Genomic DNA, 21,673 nt, shown 5'->3' on the forward strand with positions numbered 1-21,673 from the left:
GAACTTAAGTCAGGGGAGCCAGCTTGATGCATGGTGCAGTATGAATCATTGGGTGTTTTCTGCAGCACTAATAGGGCACATGATAAATTCTTTGGGGGGAAGATATAGGACAGGCTAAAAAACTACAGCTCCATGCAGGTTCTGCTACAACACGTGCCACTGCTCTATGACCTTGCCATGTCAGAGAAGTCCTCACTCAAATATAATCCCAATCCATTTTTAATCAGCACTACATCAAATAAATGCAATGTAAGCAAGTCAGGTTTTTCGCCTCAAGTCCTCTAGAATGAAGAAGATATTTTAAAATGTTGCTGTTTATTTTGTTTTCCATTTGTGATGTAATGGAATTATTATTAAAACGTATTATTTTAATTTGTATTCCATTTTGTTATGAAACAAAGCTGCAGTTATTTGTATGTGCTACTGCCAATTTCCGGAAAGCAGGGTAGCTTCAATATTAGTTTGATGTAGCACTAGTACAGTAGGTGTAGCAAAAAACAACATACTGTATAGCAATCATTATTCCTACTGACATCCCATTGGTTAACACTTGAGATTCACCTCTCACTGTGCTAACCCTTATTATTCTGTTTCACCATGAAACACATTCCATGAAACTCAATCCCAAATGTATCTGTGATGTTCTTCTTTCTTTTTTTAATAAGAAAAAGATTATAAACCGTATCTACTATCCCGTGTGGTTCCACAGGTTTTCACAGGCATCTTTGCTGGAGAGATGTTTGCCAAGCTGGTTGCCATGGATCCCTATTACTACTTCCAAGGAGGCTGGAACTGCTTTGATGGCTTCATCGTGACTCTGAGTTTAGTTGAGCTGGGACTGGCTGATGTGGAGGGTCTGTCAGTGCTCAGGTCATTCCGATTGGTAAGCGGAAGAGAGGAGGAACGCCATCTGTTTATCTTTTCTGGCCCTCATGGATAGGCCGAAAATGTTTATCATAAAAATAGAAATACTTTTTATACTTTGCATAATGCTGATTTGTCTTATCCTATATATTATTATTATCAACTTTTGTTCTTTATAGCTTCGAATAAAGGCTGAGGTAAAGCCTTGAAGGAACTTTGATAAGACTTTATATTATTTCTATTTCTATAATGTATTATGGCACGTAATTAATATGCGTTATACTCTACTCATAACAATGCATAACTGTAATTATTTCACCTTATTTGCCAATGTGCCAATGCCGATATATGACTGATGAATCCCTATTTCTAACGCAGTATACTGTAGAAACGCCAAATCCAACCTCTTTTCCATCATTGTCATAACATGTATAACTGTTTCATTATGCCATGTCCTATCTCTTTTGTAGTTGAGAGTATTCAAACTGGCCAAATCGTGGCCCACCCTCAACATGCTGATCAAGATCATTGGCAACTCAGTAGGAGCTCTGGGTAATCTGACCTTGGTGCTGGCCATCATCGTCTTCATCTTTGCCGTGGTGGGCATGCAGCTGTTTGGCAAAAGCTACAAGGACTGTGTGTGTAAGATCAACGTGACCTGTGTGTTGCCTCGCTGGCACATGCACGACTTCTTCCACTCCTTCCTCATTGTGTTCAGAGTGTTGTGTGGGGAGTGGATTGAGACCATGTGGGACTGTATGGAGGTGGCAGGACAGACCATGTGCCTCACCGTCTTCATGATGGTCATGGTCATCGGAAACCTGGTGGTAAGAAAAGACAATAATATCATAGTCTAGATGCTTGTGGTTGATAGTAGCTCGCTGTAGTTTCCCAGTTGTGAACCATTTACTGTGAGTGCATGGGTTCCAGCTTTTGTGGTGTCTGTTTCTGAGGTGCTGAACCTGTTCCTGGCCTTGCTGCTGAGCTCGTTCAGTGCCGACAACCTCGCTGCAACAGATGACGACGGGGAGCCCAACAACCTCCAGCTCGCTATGGCCCGCATTAAGATAGGGATTGCCTGGTTCAAGGTTCACATGGCGATATTGGTAGCATCAGTGCTCAAGAAGGTACCATATGATTAATCATCTAAATGCATGAACAATTCTTGGTTATTTAATACTCTTGAGTATATGAGTCTCTGTCTTTATATGAAAGGGTTTTTTAGTTTTAGTTCTATGACGATATTCATTTTAGTAACCTTTTATATTTGTCCTTCTTTCTTGCAGCCTGAAGAAGATGAACAGAAGCCTCTGGATGACATGTACGAAAAGAAGCTCAACTGCATTGCAAACCACACTGTGGACATCAACCGTGAACTGGACTATGCTAAAAATGGCAATGGCACCACCAGTGGCATTGGGAGCAGTGTGGGAAAGTATATGATAGATGAAGACTACATGTCCTTCATCCACAATCCCAACCTCACTGTCTGTGTTCCTATTGCCGTTGGCGAGTCAGACTTTGAAAACCTTAACACGGAAGATTTCAGCAGTGAATCTGATGTGGAGAACAGTAAAGATGTGAGTATGAAGGACTGGTATGAGTGTGAGAATGAAGGAAAGATGTGAGCAGAGATATGGCTGTGTTGATGTCCTTGCTTTAAAGTTTGATGATAGTTTGGTCAGTTAGTTCCTTAAAAGAGGAAAATTATGATTTGTGGCCAATTCCGAGATAAACAATAGCTGTCGTAAAATATTCCCAAAGCTTCTACATCATTTTTTAACAAAAAGGTGACTTCATGTAACGTGATGTAATAAGTCACGTGTGCATATGTGTGTGTTTGTTTGGGTTTGTGCCCATGAAGCATCTTTTGATCCATTAAGCAGAGCTGGTCTGAGCTGCCACACTGAAGACATTTAGTTCACTTGACATTTCAGAACATCCATTTAGACATGAGAGCTATAACACTGAGCCTAAATGCTGACCCTGCAGACAGACAGACACAAAGGAAATCCTGACGAAACGACAGTCAGAGTAAGACACTGTCTAGTCTACAATTTAACACGAATGTTTGAGAAGGGAAAACCAGACGTAAAGCTTGTAGAGAAGTCTGATGCCTTGGTCACCTTGACCTGGTTTGTTGTAGGAGGAGAGGAGATAATGCAGCAGCATCACTACCGTACATGCACCAGGTTCATATTCCACTGGGCTCCCTCAACCAACCACACAACAATCTTCGCTGCACCACAGCCAGCCACGAGCTACACTGCAGGGAGTAGACACAGACAGAGCTGCTAACAGCCAATCAGGAGAGCAGGGATCCATCTGGCTGTTAGGTAAAAAGGAATACAAAAGGGAGGGAGAAGAAAAGAGTGTGAATGCGGACCTTTGCTGACGATTTAAGATTATAAAGTGCAGTATCATCCTCTTGGGAATTGAGTGTTTGCGTGTGTGGGTATTTTTTTTTAAAATAAGGCTGCTGGTATACTGGCGTGTGACTAGTTTGCCCTGACTAACCTTGACCTATTGTTATAGAATGACATGATTTATTGGTTCAGGTGTACTTCATCAAGCTGTGGGTTTAACGGCTTAAAATGAGAATTTTGTATTTCTGACCTTTTTATGTCCTTGCTTTCATATTCAGAGCATTTTTTTCATACATGTACATTATTCAAAAAGTAATAGGTCTCCAAAAATACACATGGTATAAATTGTGTATAAAAAATGTACTTTTCATCACAAATATATTTTGTCTTTCAATCTGACTCTTTTGTTTGAAACTAATTTGTTTAATTATTTCATCTCAATTAAATGATTCCTTCATCACTGAAGAATGTCTATTTATGCATGTATTAAAATGACCATCATTACCAGCACAATCAATCACTGGGCAAGTTTAACTGCTTTCCTTTTGAATCTATTAATAACCCTGCAGAATAGGCGTGGCAGAGGGAGAACCAGCTCCACTACATGGCTACAACATGTTTACCTCTAGCAATAAATGATGTCCTGCATATAAACCCAAGGGGCATTAATGTAATGGCTGTCCTGGCACTATGCCGTGTTCACACACTTTCAGCATCTCACTGCTGAGCCTGTAAGGTTGAACTGATTTCTCTGCTCCTCTGTTTGTCCCAGCTGGATGACACCAGTTCGTCTGAGGGCAGCACAATAGACATCAAGCCTGATGTGGAGGATGTTGCAGTGGTGGAGGTAGTGGAGGAGTATGTTGATCCAGCGGTCTGCTGGACAGAAGGTAGGTGCTGTTTATTATCTGACTCTGTGGTAAATGATCATGTGTTCTTGGTAGTTTTATGATTCTCTTCTGTGTTTATCAGCAGTTGTGTTTTTGTTTGTATCACAGAATGTATTGCCAAATACAAGTGCTGTGATGTTCCCATCACTCACGGCTGGGGAAAACCCTGGTGGTGGCTGAGGAAGACCTGCTACCTGATTGTAGAACACAACTGGTTTGAAACCCTCATCATCTTCATGATCCTGCTCAGCAGTGGAGCACTGGTAAGAGCACACATGCGTGCGCACACACACACACACACACACACACACACACACACACACACACACACACACACACACACACACACACACACACACACACACACAGAGGATGTTTTTTGTGGCCCTGTTGAATTTTGGTGCGCTTACTTGTGTCTCTTTTGTTTTTGGCAGACTATTAACTGCTTTAGTTTAAAGGTCTCTAGCGTGTAGGATTTAGTGCCATAGTGCAGATTGCAATGAACTGAATAGCCCTCCACTCTCACAGATTTGAGATGTTCAATTAAAAAGCAGTAGAAGCACTTTTAGAATAAGATTTAAACAATATTCGCTGTACTACTGACAAAACATTGCAAAAATAAGTTATTTTACTATCACTATGCAAATATGAATGCAGTTGGGCTACCAGAATGTATGGGTGTCCCCACTTTTGTTTACAAGTTGATAAACATCATTTTACTAATAAGTGACTTGCAATATTATGATTAATGAAGGAGATAACATCTTAAAATGAAGAACATTTCAATAAAGCAAGAATGCGGCATTATCTAGCGGAAGTGAATCTCTTAAAGATGTGCTCAAGCACTACCAGCTTTTCGTCTGCAGCTGCCCTTCATATAATTGTTGCTAATGGACAGCAAGAGTGCTGTAATGCACCAACCTTTTAAGCGGCAGAATCCCGCTTGGGTTTGCAGCTTTCTGGAGGGGGAAGGCCCGTGGCCAAATCAAAACACTTACGTGTGTGCTAAAGAAAGGAAACGGGCAATGGAGACTGTAAGAGCTGTGGGAACAATAAGTCTAGTTTGACTATGCAAAAAATGTCCTTCGTCAACCAGTTTTCCTTCACTATGTAAACCACTCATTGTCTGAAAAGGTAAACAAAGAATAATAGCTGCTTTTGTAAAATATAACATAAGGTGTTCTAGAATAATAGTAATCTACCATAATACAGTGATAAAAACCCCACCCCAAATGGAAATAGTATTGGTAATTTGTTGAAATCCTTTTTGGAGATATCAAACAATAAGCAAAATACTGTAATGTGTGGCTTACCTCACAGTTGGGATTAATGTGTTGTTAAACACGATGTAAAATGCTGAAAGTGATAAGTTAGCCATTGACAATGTAATTGCTCTTTAGGCTTTTGAGGACGTGTACATTGAGCAGAGGAAGACAATCAAGATCATTCTGGAGTATGCAGATCGAGTTTTCACCTATATCTTCATCCTGGAGATGTTGCTGAAATGGGTGGCTTACGGCTTCGTCAAGTACTTCACAAATGCCTGGTGTTGGCTTGACTTCTTCATTGTGGATGTAAGTACATTTGCCTACCATTGTGTCTCTACTAAACAAATAGTGCAACAATGCAAAATATACAAATAATTTTATTCAACTCCTCATGATTATATTTTAAGATTGCAACATCAAATAAAGGCCTGACTTTTAGGTTTTGGCTTTTTTGTTAATTTATACCGTTAAGCTGGACCTGACCTCAGCCTTTTTTTTTGTCAGAACTAGTGATAGAATGATTAAATACTTTTTTTTTAAATGATACAACCTCATTTCAAGATACATTTTTGTTAGTTTCATTGCATTTTGTCAATGCACACACACATTAAGTATTATATATAAGTATTCCATTTATTCTGTGTAAAAAAAAAAAATCTGCCCACCACTCCATGTAATGTTGCTAAGCCTCTTAAATAAGTCCCATACTGACTCCAACAGACCCATTCGTCACTCTGTTTTTCGCTTGTCACACTGAACTGACTGACTTAATTAATGACAGTATTTTATTTAAATCTACAGGTTACACAACAGTAATAACAATGATACTAAGATGTTATCACACATTTTGGATGATCCCCACAGTACAAGCCTGACAGAGAAAATGATCTATTGGGACCATTGCTTCCTATGTGATCTCCAGGCTTTGCTGCAGTGCTTTGTGGGACACATTTGCGGTTAGCAAAGCTGCAACTTTAAATGTTACTGCCGGACATATCAGAAGGGGGTCGAAACCCCAGCTCACACAAAAATACAGTTAAAGTGGACATATAATGTGATCTAACTGATAAATTAATAAGAGGGCTATGTTTTCCTTGCAGTGCTCAATGTCAGTATCATAGTCTGCCAGTACTAGGATGCCACTGGAAGGTTTTTCTATCATCTCTGGATTGCTGAATCATTCAGTTTTCCCCCACCTGATTGCTATTGAACACATATGGTTTGTTCTCCTTGTCAATTGTGCATGATGAGTTTCTCACTTGATTTTCCTCTTGTGTCTGTATTTGAAAAGGGAACATTATACATTACATGGTATGCTTAAGGGCCAGAAGAAATGGGGACCTTCAAAAAGAGCCAGACCCAACATGCCAAGCTAGGCAGGTTGCAGGAAAATACATTTACATGGATAACATGGTGCAAGAGATCATTTTGGCAGACTAGGAGCTGCTTGCAAAAAACTGACTTTAAACGTAGCTTCTACAGTGCCGTTTAAAAAAAAATTAAACTGTAACAACTATGCAGGCAGTGAACTGCATTTTGATAGACAGCATGATTGATCTTTCCACAAGCAGCTGATTGTGGGAGGTGTTAGTGGCGCCTACCAGCTTAGCCATGTTCTGTCTAATGATGACCTTTTCCTGTTGACGCAGGAAGTAGAGGTGGGACATAAGACAGTGTTGGTTAATGTTTACCGAAATCCAAGGGTATAATCATACATTACATAATTACACCGTAGTTGTGTTATGACAATAATACTTTGAATCTTGAATATCAGTTCAGGAGAGAAAGGCAGTTGATGAGCACGGGGCCAACATTGTGCAAAAATGAAGTCACTGGCTCCGTATTTCTTTGGAACTTAAATGCATAATTTTATATATTGTAATATTTCCACAGTCTGAAGAAGAATCTTGAAAATATATATCTGCTCAGAAACTTATCTCAGAATACAGAAATAAAGTCTGAATTTGAAGAAAAGTGTTACGCTGTCAGAAATGATCAACTGTAATCAAGCATCCTGCATAGTCCACTGTTTGGTGTATCTGCCATTTTGCAGTGTCTGGATTCCCAAACGAAACAAGTAAAACGTTTATGGGACTCAAATGATAGCCTACAGTAGGGAATAAGTAATAGTTACTAACAAAGTACTACTTTATCTGCTATTATTCTCGGACATGACAATGTCCAAATAGTTTTTGACTTACTGAACTGAACTATTACAAATACAGCCTCTGACTCTTTTTGTATGATTCAGATTTTTTGTTCAAACATATATAGAATCAAACCGAGACTTCATATTTGTCCTTCTTAATCTTTTTACATGTATTTGATGATGTGTTTAATGTTGTGCTAGGTCATGTGCAGGTTGGTAAGTCATCCATTATCTCTAGACCACCAATTTTCCACCATAATTGACTATGAGACGCCAATCTGTCTGTGATTTTATATTAACATCCATTGTCACATGATAAGGATACACTAATGTATTATGTATTTCCTGTTGGTTTCCTGAACTTGTCTTTGGGTCTGTCCCAATACCTACATTTGTGGTTTTTGGCAGAAGTCAAGTGCTGTCTTATGTGATGTGTTTCCAATGACTCCCAGAGCGCAAATGGGCACGTTTACACCATGGCTCAATCATTTATTCCACATGATAATCAGATGACATTGAAATATAGCACAGCTGCTGAGAGGTTTGAAAATTATAAAAACAAAAAACAAAAGTCCCCTAGAAACCCCTTAGTAAGATATAACATGATATTATTTTAACTGGTTTGACATTTTTGGGAAATATATTTTTGATGAAAGGATATGATAGTGTATTTTTACAATGTCAATTATTCAATAATGCTTTTAACTTCACCGTGATAAGAAGAACTAGGAGCCTTAATTGTGCATTGGCATTTTCAAGATGAGACATAATTGCCAACAATTTAGAGATGATAAAAGTTTGTCCCAACTAGGCACTTTTAAAATGATGACATTCAATTAAATGTTGCCCTTTGAGAACGTGAGTGTATTGTATTGAATAAAAACCTACAATTCAGTTTAGAGTATTGGAACGGACTGGAGATCAAAAATGGTCCTGGACCTTTTGACCCTGGAAAAACCCACCAAAACTCAGCAATACTCCACCCACTAAACCAACGCTACTTCTTTTGTAAACAATAATTCAAACCAATATTTACAACAATCATTTAATGAACATATATGTAAAATATAACAGGTGGAACCGATTGGTCTTTTGGGGTAAAAAAGTAAAGTATTTTTCTCAAATTGTCACCAAAATAATTGAGAAATCTAACATTAAAAAATTAATTAGCTTCACGTTTGTGAAATAAAAAATAATTCAGCATCTTCTTCCTCCAATTCCATGTTAGAGTCCTAGTTTATAGATGTGATAAAGGAGAGATCAGTCAAGTTTTCCAGGTTATGTTTGAATCGGGTACCTTTCCAACCCCTTACTCATTCTCCAATAGAAAACCTAAATTATGAAGAAATCTCAATATATTTAAATTGACCCGTGTGTTGTACAGATAACTAATCCTGACTTCCCATGCAAATCTCTACCCTAATATTGACCTGTCCTCTCTCTCACAGCAGGTGCCTATAACTGTGTCTCTCTTTAAGTTAAGAGAGACATTGTGCAGCTCTCGAGAGGGACTGAGGGGTCGTTGTTTGAGGGTCCAGGGTAAGGTTTATGTGCTGTGTTGGGACTCGTACTTTCACAGGTTATCCTCTCTCTTCTAACCCTGAAAGTTGTCCTCAACCTTCTGCGTTTTCTCTCCCCCTCTTTAAGTAAGATGCTCTCTGGTGTGGAAACTGTACTGTTTTGTACTGTGTACTGTGTGTATATTATTGTGTCACATTGATTTAGTGTTTGTGAATACATCTCTCCTCTAATTTTTTCCCTTTGTTTGACTCTTTATCTTCTCTCCCTCTCACTGTGTCAACCACAAGTTTCTTTCCAGGTGTGCTTACTGTGCTGTTAAGCTGGTTATCACGCTAGACTGGCTTGCCAAACTAAACCAAACATAAGCAAACAAACATGTAAAAAAAGAAGAAAAAAAACTTGGGTCATGTACACTTTATTGACCTTTGTCTATTGTAATAACCCCTGTTTATGTTTTATGGATACATATACTTACACATTTAGAAACGATGTATGTACTTATATGTACCTGTATATAACCATTCAGCCATCCTTACAGTATATATAGGGCACACCTTCTCTCTATATCCCCTCTAACTATGTGGGTCCTCTCTTCCTTTGCCTCTGTCTTTCCCTCTCCTTCTGTCCCTATCTGTGTAGGTGTCTATAGTCAGCCTTATAGCTAATGCGTTGGGCTACTCCGATCTAGGTCCGATTAAATCACTCAGGACACTGAGGGCCTTGAGACCCCTCAGGGCCCTGTCACGTTTTGAAGGGATGAGGGTAAGACCCAAGATACCAGAAAGCTGGTCCTTTTGCATGCCGATTAAATAATAGCATCAACGCATGCTAGAGATGGCAATATAGATTTCTTTATTTTAAATACCGATAAAGGTACTTTTTTTAGGTAAAAGCTTTCATCAAAGAGAAGCTTTTTGCATGGATTCAGATCATTTCAGATGGTCTTGATACATCTGATTTGATTTATCATATTTCATTTCATTTGTTATAAATGTAGTGCTACGTTAAGGCAATTTGCAAAGATTACATTTTTAAAAGTTTTAACAAAACACCTTAAAAAATCTGTCCCATGCCTTATCCAACAGCAGACAGAAAACCAGGATTTTGACCTGAATGATGAAACATGTTTTAATAATTATTCAGCCCTGAAGTGTTCAGTACAACTAGAGGTTGGTATGAACCATCACACAAAACCTGTTTCCACTGAGTCACACAATGGAGTTAATGGAGAGTAATGTTATGCAATCTGAACAACCATACATGTTAAAGTGTTCCTGAGATACGGAGCCCCTAATTGTCATGGACAAACAAAGTAATAAAGACATGTATGCAGATGGGCAAATGAACTGTGCGTGCATATTTTAGTATGCTCATATTTGATTTATGAGTAACCATGTGTACAGCTTCCAAGTTAAGCATTTTTGATAACATGTGACCCTCAGGGCTCTGTACTGAGCTTTGCCCGAGAAAGACAAAGTGTATTTCTGTAGTTCTTCAGATCATTATTTTAATGTGTGACTGGTTGGACCAGCCTCTGGTTGTTGCTGGGCAGAAGAAAAAAAAAAACCTTGTCAGTGTCTAAGTTCAGCATCCCCTGACTGTTGCTCTGCCTCAAGTGTCCCGTTATCTGATCTTATCACAGTTTGGCTTTGGCATTGTCACACTGGAAGATCAACAAACTTCTGGTTGCATACCCCCCCTCCCCCGCCATCCTTGCTCACCACTCCTCAGTGAATGTCATCACCATGATTTTCATGATCACCATTTTCTAGTAGTTATATGAACTGATCAAATGGATGCTTTGTCTCTATATTATTAGGCAGAACACTAACATGAAAGAAACGTTTTGACATTTGATGTTTGCCTATATAGTTTTGGTTTATTTGGCTTTCCGTTACCATGGTTCTTCTTTGTTTGGAAATGCACATTCACTTGGTGTCTTCCTTTAGCTTATAGCTTTATCTACAACAACCCACTGCTTTAGTGCAGATTAATTTAAGTCACACTCAAATGATCAATTGAGAATATTTGTACAAAAGTTTTTATATTGTTTATATTAATATAAATATATTTTATATAATGTATGTGATTTGTACAATCCCTACAATATTTGGATATGAAAGTAAAAAAGAATTGCGTTTATAGAGGTGTAACAATATATAAGTGTCTTCATTGCACAATATACTGTATTGTGATACGGATTTGAAAGCTCTTTATCTGCATGAGCACACCTTTGACTGGCCATTTCTATTTTTCTTTCTCTTATGGCAGATAAAGATCTTGTTGTATTCTATTATTCCCAGTTAACCCCAAAACTGACAGGGAAGCAATACTTAAAAAAATAAAAAAATATATAAATAAATCTGAGTCACAGTTGGACAGTTGATTTCATTTTCAATCCAACTTTGTTAAAAAATATCCTCAGTGCATCAAACCATGACTCTGAATTGTGTCTTGCTGAACCATGAATTAACAGTATTGTTACACCTCTTGTTTTTCTTTTTGATTGGCTTCATCAAGTTTCAAGAAATCCCTTAACACACCTTTTATCCTCAAGTGGAGTGAGTGAATGTGCCTTTCTATGTATGTGTGTGTTGATGTTCTTAAGTGTGAACATCATGCAGTTGGTGTGTGATTGCTGAGCTACAGCGGCTCTGTTTCCTTGCTGTTCTCTTTAGGTTGTGGTGAACGCCTTGGTGGGTGCTATCCCCTCCATCATGAATGTGTTGCTGGTGTGTCTCATCTTCTGGCTCATCTTCAGCATCATGGGGGTCAATCTGTTTGCTGGAAAGTATTACTTCTGTTACAATAACACTGCTGAGGAAAACTTCCTCCCTCACGTCGTCAACAACAAAACAGAGTGTTTTGCACTCATCAATCAAAACAACACAGAAGTCAGATGGAAAAACGTCAAGATCAATTTTGACAATGTGGGGGCAGGATACCTGGCACTTCTGCAAGTGGTGAGACACCTTTGTTGTATGTTTTTTATTTGATTATCTGTTCTGAAATCTAGAATTTAACCGGTTTTCTCCAAAATATGTCCTCCAACTATACAGGCAACATTCAAAGGCTGGATGGACATTATGTACGCCGCAATAGATTCCAGAAGGGTATGCTTGTTATCGTTTTTAAAAATAGACTTCCACATGAACATGCAATCGTGCAGTTTTGTACAAAATGTTACTTTTCCCTCTTACAGGTGGAGGACCAGCCTATCTACGAGGACAACTTGTACATGTACATCTACTTCGTCATTTTCATCATCTTCGGCTCCTTCTTCACCTTGAACCTCTTCATTGGTGTCATCATTGATAACTTCAACCAACAGAAAAAAAAGATAAGATTTATTTTCCCCACTTTCACCTTCAAGCTGCTTTTAGATAAGGAAACAGTTTTGGGAAAATGTTTATTTCCTTTTTAGATGTTAGTAAGATCAATACCACTCTAATTTGTAGGAAGCCACCGCCAGCAGCAGAGTAGCTTAGCTTAGCATAAAGCCTGGAAACAAGGGGAAGTGTAAATTAATGAGTTTTAGAGGAGCTGGTTGGAGGATATTGGACAGTGAGGCTAGCTGTTTCTCTGTTTCCAGTCTTTTTGCTGAGTTGTCTAAATATAAGCAAGAATGCAATTTCAGACAATTGTCAAATAAATAATTTAGGCTAAGATTTCAACATTGTATACGAATATTATAAGCATTTTTTTACACAGTCAAATACAATGTTAAACAATATTATGTTTAGTAGTGGAATAAGAGGGCTAAATCCTTGCAAATTGTAACCAAATTGTTTTTGTCCCTTTACTTTGGAGGTCAGGATATCTTCATGACGGAAGAGCAAAAGAAATACTACAATGCCATGAAGAAACTAGGTTCAAAGAAACCACAAAAACCAATACCCAGGCCCCAGGTAAAAAAACACATTTCAGCCTTTACTGACAAGCAGGTTTGTTTTTGTAATGTTATGAAGATTATGACTCATAACATCCCCCCTTTTGTTCCCCCCATTTCTCCTCAGAACCCGATCCAGGGCATGGTGTTTGACTTTGTGACGCAGCAGGTGTTCGACATCTCCATCATGATCCTCATCTGCCTCAACATGGTCACCATGATGATAGAGACAGACGACCAGACAAAGGAGACAGAGGAAGTGCTTTACTGGGTCAACTTCATCTTCATTGTGGTCTTCACTTGCGAGTTTGTATTGAAGCTAACTGCGCTACGTCACTACTACTTCACCAACGGCTGGAACATCTTTGATGTGGTTGTGGTCATCCTCTCAATCGTGGGCAAGTATTACAAAATGGGTCATTTATATACAAAGAAAAGTGTGAACCTTCTTAATAAGAAGCTCAGATATTGCCCTGATGAATGGGTTTTTAAGACAAGACTCACATATGTTTTAAATGTTCATGTTTCACAAAGATAAACCATGCAATACATTCATTTTGTTTAATATCTCAAAAACAGTTTGAAGGCAGTTAAAAGGCGAGAAAATCCTAATGAGTAAAACATCTTGACTGAATATCTCAATAAATTAAAAGATAAATGGGCTGTACTTATATAGCGCTTTATCCAGTCTTTACGACCCCTCAAAGCGCTTTACATACTACAAGTCATTCACCCATTCGCACAGAGCAGTGTACCTTACTCTAGGAACTAACATTCACACACCGTTGGCCATGCCATCAGGAGCAACTCAGGGTTAAGTACCTTGCCCAAGGATAAATTGACATGTTCGATGCAAAGGCTGAGATCGAACCCACAACCTTCTGCTAGAGAGACGACCGCACTCCCTCGCCGCCACAGTGGCGTCACAGATAAATCATCACCTTGTGCTGGCACCACAAAATACATAAACATAAATTTATGGCGGATATCATTTTTGCACAATTTTCTACAGAGGATGCTATCCCCAATACAAACAATTGATAGTTTGTTCTTTTGGTTCTCGTTATTTCTTCTACAAACTATGAATGTGCTTATCAAGCGTTATGTGTGTTAAGTAAAGAACTCTGTTTCAGTTTTTTTTTAATCCCATATATTTTAACCAAATGTCTGCTATGTCTCTCTTTGCCTCCTCTCCACTTCAGGAATGTTTCTGGCCGATATAATCGAGAAGTACTTTGTGTCACCAACACTCTTCAGGGTGATTCGTCTGGCTCGTATCGGCAGAATCCTGCGTCTCATCAAAGGGGCCAAAGGAATCAGAACTCTACTGTTTGCCCTCATGATGTCTCTTCCTGCCTTGTTCAACATTGGTCTACTACTTTTCCTGGTTATGTTCATTTTCTCCATCTTTGGCATGTCCAACTTTGGCTATGTGAGACACATGTCTGGAATCGATGACATGTACAACTTCGAGACCTTCGGCAACAGCATGATCATCCTCTTCATGATCACCACGTCAGCTGGCTGGGACGGCCTGCTGCTGCCCATCCTCAACTACGCTCCGGACTGCGAACCCAAGCTGGAGAATGCCGGGACCCCCGCCACCGGAGACTGTGGCAACCCTTCCGTGGGCATCTTCTTCTTTGTTATGTACATCATCATCTCTTTCCTCATTGTGGTCAACATGTACATCGCCATCATTCTGGAGAACTTCAGCGTGGCCACAGAGGAGAGTGCCGACCCGCTCAGTGAGGATGACTTTGAGACGTTTTATGAGATTTGGGAGAAGTTTGACCCTGATGCGTCTCAGTTCATCAACTATTCCAAGCTTTCTGACTTTGCTGATGCACTTGAACACCCGTTCCGAGTTCCTAAGCCCAACACCATTGAACTGATTGCCATGGACATGCCCATGGTGAGCGGCGATCGCATCCACTGCCTGGACATCCTGTTTGCCTTCACCAAGCGTGTGCTGGGTGACAGTGGCGAGTTGGACATGCTGAGGCAACAAATGGAGGAGCGCTTTGTGGCAGCCAACCCCTCCAAGGTCTCTTACGAGCCAATCACCACCACTCTGAGGCGCAAGCAAGAGGAGGTGTCTGCCAGAATCATTCAGCGGTCTTACCGTGCCTACCTGGGGAGGCGGGGTTTTGTCTTTAAGCGCAAACGAGTCAATAACAAGGTGGAGAATGGCGGGAACAATCCGGAACAAGAAAAGAAGGAGGGCACTCCCTCAACTGCCTCCCTGCCCTCTTATGACAGTGTAACCAAACCTGACAAGGAAAAAGAGGACGGCAACAATGAGGACAAGGGAGGAAGGAAAGAGAAGGGAAGAAACCAAAAAGACATCAGGGAATCTAAATGTTAGAGCGTTGGAATAATAATCACAGTAATAACAATAACAATTATAATAATGTAACTTCAAGCAAAGCAAGAGGAAACTCACCCACACAGATGTACAGATTATTTCATTTGCAAGTCAGAAAAAAAAATAATAATCAATAATTTGTTTACAGACTTCATTCTTATATTGATGCAGAGGGAAGCAACTTGGTCTGTTACAGCTTGAAGACTCTTGAACTTCAGTCAAACCAAACATAATCAGCATACTGTGTGACATTGTTGTATCTAGACTACTGATCTTAACAAAAGGGAATGAAAAACAGACAAGGGAATGTCTGTGTCTGCTGAAAGGCAGATAGCTCACTTTAACACTGCTCTACAGATAAGACAAGTAACTCTACACCAAGAGGTAGAATGAAAAAACACTAAAGGAATTCAGCGCCTGGACACAGTAATGGATTCCATATGGAAGACAGTGTTGTGAAGGAAAAACAAGGATGCTGCTGCTTGATGCTGAAGGATTGTCTTCTTAAAGCAGCCAGTGAGTGCTTGTGTGTCATCTGGTACTGAAATGTGTAGAGGAGCAAAATGACACACTCACTCTATAAGATCAAACAGAAGGATGACTGATGAGTGAAAGACACAAAAATGACAGAGCGTTGGAAGTACTTTTCCGTTTTATTAAAGCTAGAAATTGTTCATTTGAGCAGCAAAAATGCAAACAGACAAAAAAAGAACAATATTCAACATTTTGCCCATGTCACGTAACTCTTCTACTCATTTTATCTTTGTTATACCCACATCAAAATGTTTTTTTTACATGGGCTTTCACACCAATTGGTTAAGGATCTGTTTATTATGGGGTCAACTCGGGCCAAGGGCTTATATTTACTCAGAAAGATTTCCAAACAAATACATAAATAATTGTGCTTGTTCAATGCATAGAAATGACTTGCATGATGGCATGTTTTGATCAGAAATCTTGCATGAATTATCATAGTCCACAAGACACTAATACTCAGACCACAGCAGTGGCTCGACTGTAAGATTGAGACATTGTCACAATTTGAAAGCTCAGAGTTCAGAGTCAATTGTTTAACAAAGATAAGTGATATTGGGGTTGATAATCTAAAATGGATCTGAATTTTTATCTCATTACTCAACTTATTTCAGATGTTTAAATTGTTGCCTCTATAGACAGAAGAATGGAATATGTTGGTGAATAATACCGCCACAGTGGATCAGTGGGTGAAATCCAAACAATTTATTTGCTGCTCTGGAGATTTTGAGTGTGTAAGATGTGGAAAAACGGATGTCTGTGTGTTTCATGGGACTGAAGTGTTTGTTAATTTGGACTTAATGTTTTCAAGGGCGCAACACTTTGAATCTAAAATGCTTATATTTATAATTTGTATGCACCTATGTAATGTTCCATACCATCTGCCTTTAGTTTTGTGTGAGCAGGCATTTTGGGAGTCCTACTGTCGGTTATAAGTGGTTTGTGGGGATTTCACAGGTATGGCAAACTCCTTTCTGATGTTTCTCTTTGGGTGGTGAGACCTTTCTGGAAGAGCTGAGAATGGTTTAAATTATGTATTGGCTATTGTAGCTTATTTCAATGTTTCTTTATTTTAATTTTATTCCCTGACATAATTTTCATGTTTGGTGGGTAATAAGTCTTATTTAACACACTTTATAAGCCACATCTATGATGACGATGAGGGAAGCGGTCTTGTGTCGGAACATATTTGATGGTTGTTAGTCGAATGCTATTTTGATGAGGAACAGAACATGGTAGATGGGTGATGAGAACATTGTGTGTGGAGGAGCCAAAGAGATCTGCCTTGTTATCCCTTGTTGCCCTTTGTCCATGGCGTGGGATTGGGTGAAGTATGCCCATTCAGTTTTTTGCTGTCATTATTAGACAGAGAGACCCTAGAAATGTATGCAATGCTTGAAGAATTCATCCCTTTTTCTCAGGAGATATTATAGATGTACTATTATGAGCTCTGCAACAAAATGCAAGTGAATGTGATGGGAGTATTTATGAAATCACGTTTTACTCTTTTGTGTTTAATGCCATGTCGATGGACAAAGATCTCGACAGCCGCCCGGTCAGGGGCCAGTTTGGCGCTTCCTGCTTACGACGCTTTGAATTATAGGGCTAGAAGCATCTCAGTGAAACAGCAACATTTCGCTCGCTTGTATTGGCCGCGTTTATATTGATAGCAGATTACATTTGTGGTTAAGTCATTATGGACTGTAGTCTGGTCTCAATTGATTTCGATAAACAAAATATTATTGTTCACCCCCGATAGGAATCACAGAGGAGATGTCATGAGAGTGAATTGGGATATGTTGGTTTAAGAAGCACTCTTAATTCTGTGCTTAGAGGATAGGCCCCAGATTTCAGTAGTTAACAAGTGCTCTGAGCCTCTTATTTGCTATTTTTCCCATCATATTGCTCTATTGCATAACAAATACAAAATAAACTAGAGCACTGGATGCATTTGAATGGTACTGTGAGCCTAAGCACCACACCACAGCTTTTGCACTTCCTGTTGTGCAGTGATGTCACTTCCTGTTAATGATTAACGCCCTCATCCGTTCTCAAGTTTTATGGTCCAGTTGCTGCATGAGATCCCCAAAATCAGTGTGGGTGTTACCTTGAACCAAATAAAACTCTGAATGATAAGCATAAAAGCAACCGACGTCCATTTTCTCCCAGATCACCATGGATACAGAACGAAAACTAAAAAAAACACACACATACATCCATTCGGGAAAAAAAAAATACAGTTCAGGCTATGTTCTATGCGACACAAACTGCGAAGAATGGACTTTTTAAAGAAACTATAAATAATGTAATATATTTTATTTTAACGGCATGTGTAGTTTTTTGTAAATACAGGATTACTTAAAAAACTACAGCTATTAATCTAACACTAAATATTAATAACCGTAAATAGAATGGCTTCCAGCTGACACCCCTTGTCACACTTGTTAGGCTGTGACACATTTGTTAGATGGAGTAGATTTTTTTGAGTCACTTTTCACAAAAAAGAAGGGAGTAAGCTAAAAGAATCTATATTAAAAAGCAGAAATTGTATTTAAAAGTGTATAAATCAATACAAACATATACAGATCTATATTACATATATATTATATATATATTCTACCGTATATATATATAGTATATATACTCTCCTGTCCACTCCTTGCATTGAGGTGATACCAGAACCACAGAGTGTAACTGATCATGCTTCTTTCTTTGTGTGGTATGTTCAGAGAATAACCAAAACTCTGGCCTGCCAGGACTTCTGCATACTGGGTACCAGCGTACAATGCATGGTGTTGTACTGGCTGCTTGCTGAGAATTGTGGAGCCTGCCTTGGTGAGAGGATTGCACTACCAGCATACCCTTTTGTACATGTGTGAAGATGTCTTGCCCCTAGTTTCCTATATTGTACACACAGAGATAATACAAACACAGACAGACACACACACTTATGTGCACACACTCACAGTCTTTTACAGGCAACGGCTGGTTCACCAGTGCGCCCCAGTGGGAGGTCACTTTGTGTGACAGATTTTTGCTCGTTTCAGCTCTAACCCTCCTCCATGTTTCCCCCTAACACTGCTGCAGTTTGGAGTTGATCTTTAATTTTGCTGTCACTTTCAATATGATATATCTAATGATTTAAGGGTTGGTTGTCTTAACTGTCTGTGTGTTTGTTTATGGTGCAATATCTCTTAACGGCACGTGCCTTTTTAGCTTCCTATTTAGTCTGTCGATAAAATCAGCAATGAGGATCTTAAAAACCCATGGGAGTGAATCAAAACGGAGCACGATAGAAATGATGTATTGAGATCAAAATTAACTTGTAAACTGAAAATTCACCACCTAGAATAGACTGTCTGGACTAACATCTTGTAGAGTCATGTAGTACAAGTGCTCTCTCTGTGTGTTCTGTTTACCGGCTCTCGGGCTAGTAAAGGGAACAGCTTGCCTTCTGTTTTACACTTCTGTTCATTTCCAAATGTTGGGTTACCAATCGGTATATGAGGCCATTCTTTTGTAGCATGACTGAGATACATTTCTTTTCTTTCCTGAAAATAGGCTAACTGAAAAAAATATCTTTTGACTGTCATTATCTCTTGCCACTAATACAGTCAGAGAGAGGACGTGTGTTGCACAACCACATGGGACGATTAAATGAGAATCAGTGAAAGAATATCTTCATTTGAGCACGAATCTATTTCCAAACAATAAAGCAGCCTTCCAGTTACACCTCTGGCTGGTGTCGTTCTTGGATACAACATTATTGACTGTCACTTCATCCTGCAGCATATGTTCCAACATGTCTGATGATGGATGTTTTTTTCTGCTGTTTAAACCACCTAATTTACTTTGATAACTGTGAGAATTTAAACGTTTAAGGTATTCAAGTGAAATGGTACATGTTCATGCTCAAGGTGATTTTGTTTGTGTTTTTAATTGTTGCTAATGTTCCCTTTATTTGCTTTAACACGTTGCAAACATGGCAGAGAACATGTTTGCAAGCTTCACAGGACAGGGAGGACAGACAGCAGCAACAAAAAGACAGCGTGTTAAGGTTTGAACACAACACAATATACATCAAAAATGCTTTAATCACATTGTCTTTGTACATGTTTTGAATACGATCATTGTTTGGGTTGATGGGGTTGGGTGTGTCATGGTGCAACAGCACTGAAATGACTATAAAAGCAGGTGTGTGTGTGTGTGTGCATGTGTGTTTCCATCCTTCCTTCCCCCTCCTCTGTCTGTGTGTGTGTGTGTGCGTGCGTGCGTGTGTGTGTGTGCGCATGTGCGTGCAAGGTGGCGCACTGACTGAGAAAAAGGAGCAGGGAGGGGAGGGGGGAGTAAGCAGAGACAGCACTGCAGTGCAGATATATGAATGCAGTGGCCTGGGCTGAGTCAGCAGCGTGTTCCCAATAGGCTCAGACTGTACAGTGCACTGTAAAGCACCTCCTTTCCCACAGCATGCAAGCAGAGGGAGAGCGAGCTAAAGCAGGAAGATGAAAAGTAAATTAGAACAATGGGCAGAAACACACATAGCGAAAAGCTAATTTGTTGCTAAATGTTTATCCTTCATCTCCTACCTGCAGTACTGCATGCATTTTCAGTGCAATACATTATGTTTAGTTCAATGCTGTATCTTACTCTGTTGTTAGAAAACATTATAGTCTAACATTCTGATAAATCTACTTGGCCGTGTTTTTAAAAAAAAACATTTTAGGTGATTATAAAATGATTAACTGATGATCTGTAGGAATTGTTGCTTTTATAACTGTGTAACTCTCCTCTGCCATCAAAATGTTACATATTGTGCTAAACACATGCTTCGTCTTTATTTCAACCTTTTATGTTTATTTCCTACTTGCATTCATCTGAACAGCAGGGCTTGGTTGCAGAGGTGGGACGTGGATTAAGTAGGACATTGGTGTGATTCGTCGGGCTGTCTGAGCAAGTTTGTGTGAGAGGTAGGGAGGTAGGGAGAGAGGAGGAAGGAATTGTGTGTAAAGGATGGAGACAGAGGGATATTGTATGTCTTTAAGGAATCAATTGCATGTAATCGGTAGTATTGATCAAGTATCTTGATGAGGTAATGGTTGTTGCTCACCACTTGTATTTTTCCTATTTCTGTGTCAGGTCTGCAGAAGATGAGAGGAGAGGCAGAGGGTGCATAGATCAAATACAGTAAATGTATATAGACCCAGTATAGACTCACTCAGTGCAATCAATCTGCAATGAGGAGGTGCATGAGGACTGGGCATTATTATCTTGAGTAAAGTCTTCACATACTTCATATAACCTAGCTGAGAAATTTATTTGAGTTCAATTTAGCCATAATTAATAAAAAGATCTGATAGATGTTTGCAGATTTATCCCTGTTTTACCAATCCATCATAGAGCATAGCCCTCTATGCCCTTGCTGGGTTGGGATCTCTGTTATTCATCTCTTCCCCTGAAAGTGTCTGCAGAGATCACAGCTTTTAACTGTGTTTATGGCTGAAGCCCCTCCAGCAGGCATTAGTGAAGTGTCTCAGATATACAGCTATCTAACGCCATCTAGGGGCATGAAAGAAATAACTTCAAAAAACCTTATAAAAGTTAAAGAGATATTTCATGCTGGTAGTCGTAGACATGAGAGGTAGTATGACATGAGTTCCTCAATGGTGTTGTATACAAATATTAAATGGCTGATAATCCTGTGTTCGGAGATAACAGCAAGACAGAAGATTGTTGGGTAAGGAAGACTTACCCTTAAACATTGAAAAAAGTACAACGACAGAGGTTTTGTAGCCTAGCCTTCCAGATATAATCAATTATAACTCAT

General features: G+C 39.3%; 1 protein-coding gene across 5 annotated transcripts in view; it reads left to right on the forward strand.

Moving 5' to 3' along the window:
- Nucleotides 1–19,579, forward strand: part of LOC104954881 (sodium channel protein type 8 subunit alpha-like) — a 63,510-nt gene extending 43,931 nt beyond the window's left edge. For all 5 annotated transcript variants that reach the window (XM_010782112.1, XM_010782085.1, XM_010782093.1 and 2 more), the window contains exons 15-28: nt 710–883; nt 1,335–1,691; nt 1,818–1,991; nt 2,151–2,444; nt 4,003–4,120; nt 4,229–4,383; nt 5,521–5,694; nt 9,698–9,820; nt 11,737–12,021; nt 12,118–12,171; nt 12,261–12,398; nt 12,862–12,966; nt 13,075–13,345; nt 14,150–19,579. In XM_010782112.1, the coding sequence (XP_010780414.1) occupies nt 710–883; nt 1,335–1,691; nt 1,818–1,991; nt 2,151–2,444; nt 4,003–4,120; nt 4,229–4,383; nt 5,521–5,694; nt 9,698–9,820; nt 11,737–12,021; nt 12,118–12,171; nt 12,261–12,398; nt 12,862–12,966; nt 13,075–13,345; nt 14,150–15,315 (3,588 nt within the window). In that variant the 3' untranslated portion in view covers nt 15,316–19,579. The remainder of the gene's footprint in view (nt 1–709; nt 884–1,334; nt 1,692–1,817; nt 1,992–2,150; nt 2,445–4,002; nt 4,121–4,228; nt 4,384–5,520; nt 5,695–9,697; nt 9,821–11,736; nt 12,022–12,117; nt 12,172–12,260; nt 12,399–12,861; nt 12,967–13,074; nt 13,346–14,149) is intronic.
- Nucleotides 19,580–21,673: the final 2,094 nt, after the last annotated feature.

Source organism: Notothenia coriiceps, unplaced genomic scaffold, assembly GCF_000735185.1.
Source record: "Notothenia coriiceps isolate Sejong01 unplaced genomic scaffold, NC01 NC01_scaffold00000496, whole genome shotgun sequence".
In the NCBI taxonomy this organism is placed as follows: Eukaryota; Metazoa; Chordata; class Actinopteri; order Perciformes; family Nototheniidae; genus Notothenia; species Notothenia coriiceps.